The 16,852-nt window shown below is 44.8% G+C and overlaps 1 protein-coding gene and 1 pseudogene across 4 annotated transcripts in view; both read right to left on the reverse strand.

The window, feature by feature from the left end:
* ACSL1 (acyl-CoA synthetase long chain family member 1) overlaps positions 1-16,852 on the reverse strand; it is a 71,512-nt gene that overhangs the window by 28,136 nt on the left and 26,524 nt on the right. For all 3 annotated transcript variants that reach the window (XM_030816384.1, XM_030816382.1, XM_030816383.1), the window contains exons 3-4: positions 4,974-5,088; positions 355-419 (exon numbers count right to left, since the gene is read on the reverse strand). In XM_030816384.1, the coding sequence (XP_030672244.1) occupies positions 355-419; positions 4,974-5,088 (180 nt within the window). The remainder of the gene's footprint in view (positions 1-354; positions 420-4,973; positions 5,089-16,852) is intronic.
* LOC100587309 lies at positions 14,607-15,351 on the reverse strand (annotated as a pseudogene). Its single transcript, XR_001116128.1, has one exon. The product of XR_001116128.1 is annotated as a proteoglycan 3 pseudogene (transcript).

Consider the following 16,852-nt stretch of genomic DNA (forward strand, 5'->3'; position numbering starts at 1 on the left):
CCACGTTCCGGCTTCTGAGTTTTTCTAGTACCCCTCAAGTGGAGAGGAACAATCCTATCCCGCCAGGGGGACCGAGAGAGTTTCTAGAATTTTATCTTAAAAATTATACTTGACTTCACAATGTATCCATATCAGCTTTGAAATACAATGCTTTGAACCACCTGTTAAATTCCTTAACTTGTTCTCCCCAAACCTTTGTGTCAAGTTTCTCCTTGGACGACCCATGCTTACGGCAAGGCTCTGAGCTGGTCCAGCACATACACCCTGGAGAAACCTTCCGGCTCCAAGAATTCACATACAGAAGCACCCCTGCTTACAAGCGGAGTCCACAGAGCCTGTCTCATACAAACTCACCTGTTTATATGAAAGCCATTCATAGGGTTGGTCTGGTTTCCGAGAGCCTAAACAAGGGCCATTATCTAAAAAAAGATAAGAAACAATGGACGGGCTGAAAATACATAAATTTTCCTAGATTTTAATTTGTATCCCAACCCCACTCTACTAAACATCAGCTAGACTCTACTTTAGTCCTCAGATAAGAAATGGTGGCTTCAGATTGGAAATGTTTTCTCCCTCAGTTTTGGTCTGATTTCTTCTTTGCTTGTTTATTTCTGTTTTGTTTAAGTGAGGCAGGAGAGGGTGACAAAGGGGAGAAAAGGCAAAATCCAACTCTTAAGGGCATTTAATTTGTGATTCCTCTTTAACACCCTACTGGTTTAGACCAGGAGTCAGCAGATGAGTGGTAAAGAGAACCTGCTGTAGTGATAAACAGATACCTTTTCAGAAGAGGTATTCATCAAAACTTTTCAAGAAGTCTAAAGCATTCTAACTCAGAATATGGAAAGGAAAATATAATTCTTCATGTGCACAAACTTTGATGATCAAAGGTATCAAGAATTACCTGGAATCCTAGTTTACATGGGTGAAGTCACGATTGCAGAAAAACAAAAACAAAGAAAAGGTGCAAAATGAGGGGACATGAAGCGGTATCTGTGAAGCAAAAGTTAGGAAATACCGGGATGTTTCCTGATTTCTATTCAGGTTTCAAAGAAGCAAAAGAGGACCATAGTGCATCTGGCTTTAGCATGTTAGGTCTGAGTGTTCGTGAGGAGGCTCTGATTTGACGTGAGGACCTAAAGAAGTAGGACAGAAGGCAGGGCTGGCCCCATAACACGGATCATGCCCCAGACAATGGCAGTGTGCTGCACACGCAGATTCAGGAATCAGCCGTGTGGCTGGGGAGGTTGCAGGCTGGACACACTGACTTCTTTGCCATCCCTAAAAACAGTCCTGATGAAAACAGGAAGAGTTATTCTCGGACCCTCTCCAATTTACAGAGACTATAACAAGCGCCATACAAGATGAGTCCAATCAGATGTTGTTTCCAGATGGGAAAAAAATTGCATTAGTCATATGAAATGATGCAATTTTATTCCTCAAAAACAGAGACGGGCACACTGCAGCCAAGGGCCACATCAGGCCCACTGCCTGTTTTTGTAGACACAGTGATAGCGGCACACAGCCACGCTCATTCATTTTTGTTCTGTGTGAGGCTGCAGTTGAGTAGTTGCAACCAAGACCATATGGCACCAAAGCCAAAAATATTTACTATCAGGCTTTTTACAGAAAACATATGCCAGCTCCAGCTCTAGAACTAGTTGTTAAGCTGCAGGCTCACCAGGGGAACTTAATACTATACCAGGCTCTATTATACCCAGGCTCTAGAATTTTTTATTCAGTTGAATAGGGAGGGGGCCTGGGCCTCAGTATTTTTTAGAAACTCCCCGATAGCACAAAAGTGCAGCTAGAGATGAGAGCCACTGAGAAGCAGGGAGCTCACTCTATAAACGGCTTCCTTGGTGCAGTTTTAAAGTACTAGGTTTAAAAACTCTAGGCGGGCTTCTTCTATCATTCAACAAACTTCTGACCCCTTATCCAAGTGCTGGGTCTTGCTCTTTTGTTTAAGTTTAAGAAAATCAAAGCTTAGAATAAAAAGATCCTCTGGGGAAAAAAAAAAAAAAAAAGGAAGCAAATCGAGACCTGCAAAGCAGCTCCCTTCAATGAGTACAGATCAAGAAGACTAGACTTACTTTCCTTCACCTCTGACACATCCATAGAAGGACTTTCATTTTCCGGTGGGAGCAAGTGACCAAAGAAAAGTTATGAGACTTGTCTTCAGATCAGAGGAGAGTCAAAAGCACAATGTAAGTCGCCACGCTCCTCCATGAATGTATATACATGTATACAGCAGGCCCTCAAATAACGGCATTTCGTTTCAAGTTCTCTCCACATCTGTGTGGTTTTTCCTGGGAACTCTGGGTTCCTCCTACATCCCAAAGCTGTGCCTGTGAGGTGAACCGGTGCATCTCTATGGTCCTGGTGGGTGTGGGTGAGCGGAGTGAGTGTGTGAGTGTGAGTGGGTGTGAGTATGAGTCCCCCTACAATGGGAGGGTGTCCTGGCCAGGGCAGTTCCCACCTGACATCCTGAGCTGCCCAGATGGGCTCCAGCCACCCATGACCCTGAACTGGAATAAACAGGTAAATATTTATCTTACTTATTTTTATTAATTGTTCCTAAATGTATGTATTGCTCACATTTATTTCATGTTTAATATAAGAAGTGTGGTCTTTATTTAGAAGTTTGGTGATGTTCTTGTGACTAGAAATATGCTGTGGGAATTTAACTCTTGTTCATATCCATTAGCCTATGGGAAAAACTGGTTTCATTATAGTCGTTTTCAAGTTGCAGTTTCTAAGAACCTATCAAAGACATTAACTGAGGACTTACCGTATACACACTCTGTGGTGGTGGTAAAGAACACACACATACACACACACACACACACACACACACACACAGTTTCATGTGCCATATGTTAGGCTGATCCACCTGATAGATATTTACTACCACAGACAAACCCTGACCTTGATGCCAACTTTGAAAATGTTCATAAATTAAATAATACACAAGTAAGCTTGCTTTTCCTTTGTAGTGGGGCTTAATGGACCTGCTATGGGAACACTGGGACAAACTCACCAAGCTGAGACATCCAGTGTCACCAGGGTCAAGTAAAAAACAACAGGCACTTTTTTTTTTTTTTTTTTTTGAGACAGAGTCTCGCTCTGTCGCCCAGGCTGGAGTGCAATGGTGCAATCTCGGCTCACTGCAACCTCCACCTCCCCGGTTCAAGTGATTCTCCTGCCTCAGCCTCCTGAGTAGCGGGGGTTACAGACACATGCCACCACGCCTGGCTAATTTTTGTATTTTTAGTAGAGACGGAGTTTCACCATATTGGTCAGGCTGGTCTCGAACTCCCGACCTCGTGATCCGCCCGCCTCGGCCTCCCAAAGTGCTGGGATTACAGGTGTGAGCCACCGCGCCCGGCCAATAGGCACTTCTTGAGTGCATACTACATGCAACATATCATGAGGGATAGAGCCAGCAATACCACATGGTTCCTAACCATAAAGAGATTACAATCTAGCTAGCAGTGGCTCAAATAAAAGCTAAGCATCAGAGGATTTAAAATAACAAAGCACAGATTCCAAGACCATTTTTAGAGAAGTACCTGATATAAGCAAAAATGAAGTGGCTAAAATAGAAAGAGGGGTGGAGAAACCAGAGGTACTCCCTCCTTCACTGAGGATGCATTAGTGGGGCGCTCACTGTGTGCCAGGCACTGTCAGTGCTGTGAAAAGAGATGACTGACAGCCACCCTGTTCTCAAGGAGCTCGGGCAAGGGGGGCAGAATGCCAGGTGAACACTTCTGTGCCATCAGGGGTTATGCAGAAGGAATATAACGTGCTGGGAGCGAAAAGGGAAGAAACGCCTCACTTAGGGGTAGGGGATGAAAATGATAGACCAGGAAGGTTTTAGAGAAAAGGTGAAATGCAGTGAGTTTTATAAGATTAAAGAATACATCAAGCACCCAGGCTGGGGGTAGAAAGAGGCTTTATGATCAAGAAAAAAAGGTGCATGGCCAGGCATGGTGGCTCGCGCCTGTAATCCCAGCACTTTGGGAGGCCGAGGTGGGTGGATCACCTGAGGTTGGGAGTTTGAGACCAGCCTGACCATCATGGAGAAACCCCATCTCTACTAAAAAATACAAAATAAGCTGGGCGTGGTGGTGCATGCCTGTAATCCCAGCTACTCTACATCGGTGAGCCAAGATCACGCCATTGCACTCCAGCCTGGGCAACAAGAGCGAAACTCTGTCTCAAAAAACAAAAAAAAGTGCACAAGTCTGGGCATGGTGGCTCACACCTGTAGTCCCAGTGCTTTGGGAGGCTGAGGCAGGAGGATCACTTGAGGCCAGAAGTTTGAGTCCAGCCTAGGCAACATAGCAAGACCCCGTTTCTAAAAAACAAAATAAAACTGCACAAAGGCTCAGGGCTGGGAGAGAGCAGAGGTAGTCGTGGCTCTGCAAGAAGTTCAGTATGACCTGAGGGCCATATACAGGAGGCCTGGGAGGGACAGAGGCTGGAAAGGAGGTATGCTGGATATCACAGGGTTTCTTATGCCACAGTTAATAATTAAGGGTAATTCCATGAGCCAACATTTCCCACGTATCTTTAACAGAACACTGCCATCCTGGGATGTCAGTATTTCTTTCTCAAAATACGGGTCTCACAGTCAAGTAAGCATGAAAAATGCTGGATCGAGCCCAGTTTAACAGACCTCTTTATTGCAGGAAATGTCAGAGCCTATTGTGCACTGGTGTAACATGTGACTCACCATAAAATACAGGATGTGACACTCACATATTTGACCATGGAGCCCCCAGGGCCACAGGGAACATCTAGAGGGTCCAGTGAGCATTGGGACTGACTCTGGGAAAGTTACAGTGGACACAGAGGGGCCTGAGCGATACTAAGGGGGCGAAAGATAGGAGCAAATGTGCATTTCTGAAAGGCCACTCGTTCTTCATGAAACATGGTGAGTGGGAGCCACACAAATGCAGGAAAACGCTTACTTGACACCTGTATTCCCCTCTGGAAACCTTCGTATAACGTTGTGACATCATCATAGAAATACACCAAGGGCTCGTCGCTGTCAAGCAGTGCGGATCTTCGTGCACCACCACTACCCTATCAAAAAAGAAAGGGGGGCATGTCAGAAGGCGATGCAACATGTATGCGCTGTGGAATGGCTAAATCAAGCTAATTAACACATCCATTCCTTTACATCCTTGTCACTTATTTGTAGTGAGAACACTTAAAATCTATTCTCTTAGTAATTTCAGGTATATGGTACATTGTTATTAACTACAGTCATCAACTAATAGTGAACATAGTCACCATTTTTATTAAAAATAGATGTCCTGAACTCTTTCCTATTATACAGCATAAATACACATAACTTGTATTTGTCCATTAAAAAATAAAATGCTTAAAAATTAAATATAAAGTCTAATATGCCCCTGTGGTATCCGCACCCCTCCAGGCGGCCACCTGCAGAACAGCTGCTCAGTGAGTGCGTGCTGAAAGACTGCAGTGCAAGATGTGCTGATGTAAACCCATCATTCGCCTGGAGGTAAGCACAGACTTTGGGGAACCACGGCTAAGTCAAAAAGATGCCTGAAGAAAGAAAACAGGTTCACAGACCTGTAAGTGCTGGTCCTGCCGGATAAGGCCAAAGAGAGCAAGAGAAGAGCCAGAAACTGCCACCACTACACACATTGACAGTTCTCAAGCCACTGCCATCCAAAGCACAGAGGACTGATCCTGTTCGGCTCCGGTGGAAATGAAACCCCATTTGGTTATAGTTCTAAAATGTTACCTATATTCTTTTTGAGGCTACTTCCACTATTTTATCTCCTCACCAAGCGCAATATAATCTGTTAGAAACTTCACTTTCTTGCATAGCATCTCTAACAGTTAAAGTCATCAGCTACAATACATATGAATGTGCGGAGACAGGTCTTTACTAGTTTTAGGTGCGACATTTCTAGGTGTGCAGCTTTGACGTCGCTGTGCACCTTCCTCTAAGTCGTCTTCATCTGTTGGCTTCCTGAGTACATCTGCTATGTGCAAGAACTCCGACTGATGGCTAAGGCGGCAGGGCCTAGCCTCCCACAGTAGCAGCAGCAGTCTTTAGAGGTAGCAGGTCTCCAGTGTGAGCTGCTGAGTCCTCTGGGGCCAAAGGACACTGTGAGGCATCCAGACATCCACAGAAAGCCAAAAAGCACTCCTTAGAGACTGATAAATAAAAGCTCAGTGACTATGACGTCAGAGCCTACCATTTGTTTTTTTTTTAATTTCAGAGAGAGGCCTTCACTTTTACAACAGTCTGGAAACCCTTGGAGAAATTAGACTGTGATATGATAACTTCTGGTACCAACAGCAGAGAACTGTCCAAAAGTGAAATCATTTCTGGCTTAAGGTGTGATGAAAGAAAATAGGAGACACCAAAAAGAAGTGGGGAAAAGCTAGGTCTCAGAGTAGGGCAGCAGCGCTGAGGAGAAAATGGATGGGTGCCAGGGGATGAACTCATGGGGAGACCCTTTAGAAGGTGATGACTGCCTGATCTGTTTCCATGGACTCTTCTATTTTTATTAGGATTATCCACTTCTCTTCCTACAAGCTCTTTTGCTTTTTCTCAAGCCACTGCCATCCACGGCACAGAGGACTGATCCTGTTATAACGTATATACTGTTTAAAAAACATTTAAGTGATACAGAAGTATATCAAGGAAAAATGATTACTATTAGTAGTTTGGTAAATTCTTCCCAGTCTTTTTTCTACGCTTATACATTTATAGACATTCTGTCAATATCTACTGTGTGCTACATATGTGTCTTTAACTCTTGATCCAAAACTGCAAATAGTTTTCTGGAGTAAATATGACCCTATCATATCTTTTAATCATCACAATGTCTTCTCTCTCTTGGCAGAAACTTTCTAATACCTATGGCTGTGATTCCAAACATACTTACTAACAACAGCATGCTACTTTATAAAGCAAAAACATTATTCTTTGTGTGCCTAAGAATGGGAGAATATCTTCGTGTTAGTGTCATGCATTATTGTTACTTAATCGCTGAGTCTGTTTTCTTTTCTGTAAAATGGAGACATCATGAGTCCACTTCCAGGGTTATTTTTTGTTAAAGAAGAACTTTCCTGTAAAATATGATGGTGTAGAATATTACTTGTGCACCCAATAACATGCTCTAACTACAGTACAAGTCCTCCATCACCTCAATCTTGACTCCAACAAATAGCCTGAAATTCAGAAGCAATTTTGGGGCTTTGTAGTGAATATCAGAAGCCTTTTCAACCCATGAAGCCACCAGAAACACCTAAGGCACCAAGGCTAAGGAAGGAAGAGAAAGGGGAAAAGAACAAAATGATAGAAAACAGGAAGAATGAGAGGGTGTGAAAAGAGATAAGTATCAAGTATGATGGTGAAGTGTGGTTGTCTCAGCATGGCCTCGAGATGCAGGCAGCCTGGCCGCCCACAGGGAGTCCTCACCAAGTTCTGCTTACAAGGTGCTTTCTATACCTCCTGACACAACAGAAATGCATTCACGGTCTTTTTCAGCACTCTCTCTTCAAAAGCAACACCACTTTCTGCACTCTGCGGAGGACTTCCCCTAGCTGTGAACGGGCAGACGGGGATAAGGTGAACAAGACACGAGCTTGTTCTGAAGGAGCCCACGTCGTGTCTCTAAGTGACCACAGGGACTCCAGGGAGCCCTGGCTGAGCAGAAGAGTGCAGGGAGAGTCAGGATGAACAGACAGAAGCAAGCCTGAAATCTCAGGTGCACAGGCTCATCCTAGAGTCAAGGTTCTCAAAGTGTGGTCTGCAGAACACCTGGCACTGGTTAGGAAAGCAAATCACACCAGACCTGCTGAATCCGTAACTCTGGGGATGCGATCCAGGGGATGCTAAAGTTTGAGAAGCACCTTCCTAGAGACATTAAGGTTTCCAGCGGGGAAGTGGTGAGGATGGGCTAATGGGGTTAGAAAGAAATCTACAAGAAGTGTAAGCAGTGTGAGGAACAGGAGGGAGGGGAGAGACTGGGGAGAAACCAACTCCTACAGACCTGGATAGGGCAGTGGGAGTTGGGAGCCGGGAAGGACCAAGCACTGGGCATGCTGCAGCACTCAGAACAGGACTTGACAGGGAATGGGGTGTAGGCAGAAAGAAGGAGAGCTGAGAAGAAAAACTGTTCCCTTTAATCAAATAGAAGACTGGGCACTGGGGGTAGGCTTCAGAAAAGAGATGAAGTTTAGCTTTGGACATACAGAGACCATATCCCTTCAAGACAAGTCAACCACCTTGGTCAACATCCTAAATTTTATTTTGAGAACCACTGCTCTAGAGGACCATTTTATAACACACTTTTAGCTAAGTAATTTTTTAGTTAGGTTTAAGTTTTTGGTGGTGTATAATCTTCTGGAATCCGAGAAACATGAATGCAAATGAGCTAAATCAAAGTTAAAGAAGTGAATGATATCCCCAATAAAGCAACATCTTGACATGTAACCTGGGGCAAGATATTTATTATTACCCTAATTAGCAATTAGAATAATGAGAAAAGCTTGAAAATGAAGCAGTAAATGAGACATCTGCCAAAAGGAGACACTAATTGAAGGCTCGATGATATGGGATAAAAGGTCACACTGTCACTCAGTTGTCAGACATAACTGTAATTTCAAGAAAGGGGGTTGAATAAGAAGGGGAAGGGCACAAAACATTAGGATCTGTGCTTCAAAATCTGTGGCTCTATGAAAGGACCACACATTCCAATAATGAATCTTTTTTTTTTTTTTCCAAAACAGGGTCATGCTCTGTTGCCCAGGCTGGAGTTCAGTGGCATCATCAGAGCTCACTGCCGTCTCAACCGTCTGCGCTCAAGCAATCCTCCCACTTAGCCTCCCGAGTAGCTGAAACCACAGACACAGGCCACCTCGCTTGGCTAATTTGTTTATTATTTGTAGAGACAAGGTCTCACTATGTTGCCCAGGCTGGTCTCAAACTCCTGGGCTCAAGTGATCCTTCCGCCCAGGCCTCCCAAAGTATTGGGATTACAGGCGTGAGCCACTGCGCCTGGCCCAGTGTTGCTATTCTTTGAACAAAAATGCTATATTTAAAATTGGGTGTTAGCAATCTTAGTTATATCTACATAAGCAAGGGGTTGCAAGCTGAGTGCTGGGAAGCAAAGCTGTAACAATTGGAGCCTAAAATGCCTGTAGGTTTTACAAGATAGACCCACTTCAAAAGCTGGGCACTTAAATACTGTATTAGGTAAGTCCACGTGGCTATTTCTAGGGATGCCTATTTAGATGAAAAATAGCTTAAATTTGGCCCTTATGGCCTTCTGACATAACCTACTCATCAGCGGGCAGTGTGTGGGGCTCGCTTGGGCTCAAGAAACAGGGCAAGCAAAGCAGACAACCCCAGCTGAATGTGTAGGAAATCAGTCATGAGCCAGTGAGTCAGCAGGCATTATGGGTCTTTTATTCCTCCTGCTATAGACCTCTTTAATGTGGTTTCATAGTGTTCCCAGTTAAAAAAAAAATATGGTGAGTCAAACCCACTACAGTGAAATGGTGGTCATGAGTATATTCCGCAACATCTCTACAAGCTCAGGTTCCTCCTGAGGTCAGTCTCCCCACAAGGGCTGAATTAGGAAACAAGTCCAAGTTCCCCTTGGGGGCAGGAAGGGCAGGAAAACCGTGAACATCTGCATATCAAAGGTTTCCAAGGCCAGAACTCTCACCAATATTTGACTAACAGGAACACAATGGCCAGCTATTTTGTACCACTCCCCTATTTAAGTGCAAAAGCAAAGTATGCCGTTGAGGATTTCTTAGGGGTAGAGAAGCCCAAGCTTTACCACTCATAGGCTCGTTCATTTCCATTTCCAAATGGGCATCTACAGGCCATAGCAGTTAAATGCCCCTTGTGTTGCTATTGTTTATGCAAGAGAGGGATAGGGAGGTGGACGCAGGGTGAAAGGGAGAAGGGAGAGTGAGAGAGAGGAGGGAAAGGAGTAGAAGGGGAAGAGGCAGAGCCAAGTAACTTCTAAAGAGACTGCCAAAGACGTGGCTGGGTTCTAATGCGGGATCCATCTCTAGGGTGCAAAGGAGCATGTAGAACCACAGTCCGGGGGTAAAAATGATTCCTTTTTGTTCTTTCTAATACCTAATACGTGGTCTATACAGCTGTTCCCCTTCAGGATACCCAAATCCAGATGCTCAAGTCCCTAATATAAAATGGCACAGTATTTGCATATAACCTATGCACATCTTTCTGTATACTCTAAATGGTCTCTAGATTACTCGCAATACCTAATATGATGTAAATAAGTAGCTGTTATACCGTATTGTTCAGGGAATAATGACAAGGAAAAAATGTCTGGCAATGTTCAATACAGACAAAACCATCCATTTATTTTCATGGAATATTTTCAATCCACGGATACAGAGCGCCAGCCGTATCCTTCCCAGCATTTACATTTTACACGCATCTTAGCCTGCTCAGAACTCCGTCATGTGCTTCTTTTTGTAAACAGACACAAAACTACTTTTCCATCCAGTGACCTTTCAGAGAGGAACTCTGGCCATCAATTCTCATATCTAGCAGACTACATCTTTGATATACTACACTAGGTCTTTTAAAGGCCAGCCCCTGGGCAACTCCCCCTCCACAGTAATTTCTAAATGACAATGGACAGATATTTTTAAAATTCCCAGCTTCCCCCCAATACAGTGAACTGTAAATGTCACAAGGTAACAATGAGGCCTCACGCTCACTATTCATACTCACTATTGAACTAGCTGACTTCCCAAGATCCTTTCCTCCCAGCTGAGCACAGAAGGGCAGAACTATCCTGACACCGGCGTGCAGGAAAGATGGAAGGTGAGTGAATGTGTACGGAGCCTGCTAAAGGCCAGCCCCTCTCCAGATGAGGAAGCTCAGACTCGGGGGGCCGCTTCCCTTCTCAGTCCCATGTCCACCACGTGGTGGAGCGGAGCTTCGAACCTAGCTCAACGAGACATCCAGATACGTCAAGGTTTGCTTGGCGGTTCACAGGCAGGTCCCAAACATGCCCACACCTCCTTCGTCTGTGTGTGGAGACATCCTTCATCCTTGAGGAGGTGGGGTCCAGGTCACCTGTGCCTGGCTGGGTTTTCTCATTTTTCAACACTTGCTCCTAACCCTCAGAACCTTTCTTCTTTTCATTCCTAGTTCATCTCCAGTTTCCAACTTCCCAGCTCCCCACTATCCCAATCAGAGGATTTGCTGAAGAGGGACGGGGGGTGGGGGTAGGAGGCTGACACGGTACTTCGCAAAACATCTCATCACCAGAAAAAAAATCAGCTGACCACAGGGGAAGTATCACCCTCCCGCCTCCACGAAAGGGAAAAAAATTTGAAGTCACGACGTCCAAATTCCTACAAATACACATTGTTCCAGAAAACAGGACTGCCAGTAGAATTTTTATATGCCAACCATTTGAATATACAAGGCATCTGCTTCACTTCTGCCTAGTTCAAAAGGGAGCCACATTCCTATCTACCACCTTTGGTCGGCTTTTGGACAATGGGTGCTGAACGTGTTTTGTCAAGAAACACAGCCTATGCTGGTCATTTTTCATTTGGCACCAGTTGGTTCCATTTGGCTGTTTCTAAACATAAGTAAATATTACAGCACGCATTTCTGTCATTAAACACGTTCTCTGTTTAATGAAGCCTGTGAGAAGCGACATCATTTGTACAAAATCAAATTGTGTTTTCAGACCTGCTTTATCATATTCCCTATGTATCTGTAGGGACCTTTAGCTTTTTCTTTCTGGGTAAAGGGAGCCTGGAAATAGTTTTTTAAATATAACAATCAACCTCTTTCTTTCTTTGAATTCCTAAGACAGGCACTTAATACTCCGGTGGCCTGGTCTTGGCATAAAGATCAGAAACTCTGCCTTCAGTTCTCACCCTGCAGGCCGCCCACCCAATCACCACTGCTCATTACCAGCTCTAACACTTTTCCCACCTAATTCAGCCACCTAAAAGCATCCCTAAGTCAGCAGACAGGTCTTATGGTCTCTTAGAAAGCAACTCAGTTGTTTCCTGTAATGTGAGATTTGTAAGAAAAAGTAATTTAGCAAGGTTTTTCATAACTTATTAAGAAGCTCATTAAGTTTTAGAAAAGGTGCTGAAGCACCTCAAGGCATGAAAATGCTGATGTTTGCACCCTGCCAGAATAACATTTCTAAACAAAAACACCCCCTCTAAGCATACTCTCTCCATCCCAGCTATGCTGGTTAATACTGAGTGTCAACTTGATTAGACAGAAGGATATGAAGTATTGATCCTGGGTGTGTCTGTTGAGGGTGTTGCCAAAGGAGATTAACATTTGAGTCAGTGGGCTGGCAAAGGCAGACCCACCCTTAATCTGGGTGGGCACCATCTAATCAGCTGCCAGCACAGCTAGGATAAAAGCAGGCAGAAAAACATGAAAAGACTAGACTGGCTTAGCCTCCCAGCCTACATCTTTCTCCCATTGCTGGATGCTTCCTGCCCTCGAACATCAGACTCCAAGTCCTTCAGTGTTGGTACTTGGACTGGCTTTCTTGCTCCTCAGTTTGCAGATGGCCTACTTGGGTCTTTTTGATTGTGCGAGTTAATACTCCTTAATAAACTCCTATATATCCATCCTATTAGCTCTGTCCCTCTAGAGAACCCTGACTAATACACCACCCCACTGCCCCAACTGCCAGGATCGCTTGCCGCAAATGTCCTCAAATGCTGGAATACTTCTCAGTAATTCTCTGAGTACCATGTCAGCAAAGTTGCTGGGGTAGAATTAAAAGGGGAAATCTTTGCTCCCATCTTCATTTGACCATCTGCACAATTATGTTGCTATCAAGACCATGCAATAACAGGCCATGGGGAATAGTGACCCGGAATCTGCAATCGCACATGTTAATAAATGGAAGTTAATGCCTAAAAACAGCCCAGATTTCCATAAGGATGAAGGATAGGGATGAAGCCAGAGCACTGGATCAGGAGATTCTTCTGAAGTCTCACACACACTTCTAGTTAATTACACATCGGATAACTGATTTCTGTTCCGAAGCTTCCCAGAGATGAGAATTAGGTTTATATTTACAAATGACTGTAGAAACAGTATTTATTAGGTCATATTTACAAATGACTACAGAAACAACCAGATGCTACTACTGTTCCTAATACTCGTCCCTTCCTCTCAGCATTCACCTGCTACCTCCCACCTGGTTCAAAATCATCCATCTATTGCCCCATCTTGCAACTAACTGTGACACTCATTCTTCAGACCCACCAGGCTGGGGTCAGTGAGGGCAAGTGACACCACCATCCAACTCAACCCCAGCTGCCCTTCCTGGACAGCTCCCTTCCTGCCCACTCCTGGCAGTTTCCACTAAGGCTTGTCTCTAAATGTCTGCCGCACAGACACGTGTAATCCTGCCAAGATCAACAACAGCTCCCGCTCAGAGCGGGCCCCAGCCACTCCAGTCCAGAAGGGTGTCTCGCCACCCTCAGCGTTTCCACTGGCATGACCCCTATAGGCCCACACTTACTTTACCTCCACAAGTCTGGTGTGAGTCTTCATAAAAACTTAAGAATCAATGAGCTGTTCTCTTCTCCTGTAAAAATTACTTCTCCCAGTTTGCAAGTGGGCCTTTACATGCATACACGTGTGAAGTATGGTTATGTGGAAATGAGGGATTCCACCAGCCACATGGGGAAATCCTACTTGGTAATATGCTCCATATACACCCTCTAAACATGGATGAAGGATGCTAGTCCTTGTTGCAGTGTGCATGTGAGCTGGAGGTCTGTGGTTTGTTCATGCAGGCCATGACACTGAGAAGGCCTCTGGTGGAGTGTGACTTTTGAATTGTAAACCATGCTGTTGATTGAGCACGGCTTCCACAGCCTGGATATGCCGCCTTTAGTTTACTTCTTCAAAATCCTTACCTGAGAATGAACCCACAGCTGTAGTTCTATGGCATGAAAACAAGTCACTTGCATTGACTGCTCTAGTCTCAAGATGGCTCTCACCCTCTGCCAAGGACAAGGGGTCTGAGCGGTACTTCCTGCTGGCCTGGGGCTCCCCGGGGGGCAGCAGCTTTCTCTGCCCTGGTACTGTGCACATCATGCCAGAAAAACTCAAGTCCTTGCTGAATGAATATAGATCTGCTAACTATTCTCTGTGACTTGTGGAGAATTAAACCCAAAGCGCCACATCCTCTGTGGCAGGCTTTATGAAGCACAGGATTAAAATGCTAAAGCAAGTTGCTAACCATATATATGCTAACATATGGATGTATAAATTTCAATCTCTCATGCAAAAGGACCACCGGCCAGCATGTGACCTGGAGGTCATGAGATCATTTGGTGTGGAATTTAGTCATCCAACTAGGAAACAAGATCAGTTATACCCAAGGCACTGGTTCTGTGTATTATAAGATATGAACCCATGCTGGAACCAAGGTCTGATAACAATCTACAGTGAATCTGTGATAGACTAACTGGGTTAGTCACCAGAAGTAAACCTTAATCCAGGTTCTGATATTCTTAAAATTAAGTCTTAGGAAAGACTTGAAGGCATAAAAAAGTTTTTACTTGCTAAAATTTATTCCCTTCTCTTATATCTAAAAACAAACAAATAACACATATCACAGGTTTTTGTTCAAGTACATTATGATCTTGTAGTAGTTGTCAAAAATCTTTCTGAACTAATTTGACAAGTCAGTCATCTCAATGCCCATACCACCTCTCTCATAAGGAGAGAAACTCACATATTCTCTCTGGAGGGTCTCCATCTCACTGGCTTAGAAGGAGCAGGCGAAGGGCAGGTGCCACTTGCATGGGGCTCATCACCAACGGCCCCCTCTGGCAAAGAGGGCCACACAGCAGCCATTCCCATTCCCAGGTGACCCTAAGGCCCAGTATCCAAAATTCCAGGGGCTCCCCTCAGTCCAGCAAAACTGCTTCCACAGGAAGCAGCCCTTGAGGATGCCTCCAATCCAGAGCAGGGCCAGACTGGCTGTGCCAGCGTAGCACTGATTGTGATCATCGGAGTTGTAGCTGCAGACGGAGATAAGGTAGCCTCCAGAGCATCTCAGACATTCTGAGCTTCTGTGAATGTCACAGGGGTCCGTACTAACTGGGAGCAGCAGGTCTTGCACACAGGACTTGCCTGCACTACTACCTCCTTCAGCAATTATAAAGGTTCTCATCTATATTCATAATGGTTCACAGCCTAAATCTCTCAAACTCTGATAGGTGGACCTGAAACCACATCAACACCAACTTCTGCTCTGATTCCATCTATGTCTGACCTGGTTCAGGGATAGAGGATGAGGGAAGGGCAGAGCCACTCAGGTTTTCACAGTCCTGTGCCCCTTTCATACCAGTCCTCACCATTACCTGATTCTTTTTTTTTTTTTTTTTGAGATGGAGTCTCGCTCTGTTGCCCAGGCTGGAGTGCAGTGGCGCAATCTCGGCTCACTGCAACCTCCGTCTCCCAGGTTCAAGCAATTCCCATGTCTCAGCCCCCCGAGTAGTTGGGATTACAGGCACATGCCACCACATCTGGCTAATTTTTGTATTTTTAGTAGAGACGGGGTTTCACTATATTGGTCAGGCAGGTCTTGAACTCCTAACCTCAGGTGATCCACCCACCTTGGCCTCCCAAAGTGCTAGGATTACAGGCGTCAGCCACTGTGCCTAGCCCACTACCCGATTCTTGACAATTTCTGATCCTATACCCAACAGAGCCTAGACTCTGTTTTTATTTTACCTCTCCGTTTTGCTCCTTCCATTTCCATCACTACCTTTAGACTCATTTGCCTGCATATCCATTTTCAAAAGAGCCTGCTCTAGGCCAGGTGCTGTGGCTCACACCTGTAATCCCAGCACTTTGGGAGGCCAAGGTGGGAGGACTGCTTGAGCCCAGGAGTTTGAGACCAGCCTGGGCAACATAGCAAGACCTCATCTCTAAAAAAATTTTTTTTAATTAGCCAGGCATGGTGGTGCATGCCTACAGTCCTAGCTACTCTGGAGTTAGAGGTGAGAGAACAGCTTGAGCCCAGGAGTTTGAGGCTGTAGTGAGCTATGACCACACCACTGCACTCCAGCCTGGGCAACAGAGTGAGACCCTATCTCCAAATAAACAAACAAACAAACAAGCCTGCTCCTGGGTTCAGAGGCTCAAGCCACTGACTCTTCATATTGATCTGGACAGATCCAAACTTTCCTTATTATCCTGGTTTACTGCCCCCTTCCCCAAAGCCCTAGTTACAATATACAACTTTCTACTACCATAATGAAGGCAGCATAACAGAGTTCTGGACCTTCTACTAACTGTATGATACAATTTTACCTCTTTGGACTCAGTTTTCTTGTGTATAAAATATGAAGATTAAAAGACAAAGGGAGAAAAACTAACATTTGCTGCATACTTATTGTGGGCCAAGCAGACATTGTGTAACTATTCAGTCCTCTTAGCAACACTGAAGGAGGAAAGGTACTGTCACTTCTGTTTTCCATATGAGGAATCTGAAGGTCAGAAAAGCCTGGTGAACTTGCCCAAGGCTGCCTGGTCTAAGCTGGAGTCCAGTCCCACATCTGCCCCATCCCTCTTCTCCCTGGTCCCTTTCCGCTCCAACACGCTCCTGTACTTTGCTTAACTGCAACCACGTGTGTCTGGGCTCTGAACAATCCCAAAAGGTTTCCAGTCACTCCAGTGAAGATCGTTGTCACTAGGGCGCCATGGCGCTTCAATCTCAGAGAACAGGCTAAAACATTTAGCCAGGCTAAACCGGAACACTGGCTAACACCGGAAATCTTGCATTATCTG

Source organism: Nomascus leucogenys, chromosome 7b, assembly GCF_006542625.1.
Source record: "Nomascus leucogenys isolate Asia chromosome 7b, Asia_NLE_v1, whole genome shotgun sequence".
NCBI lineage: Eukaryota > Metazoa > Chordata > Mammalia > Primates > Hylobatidae > Nomascus > Nomascus leucogenys.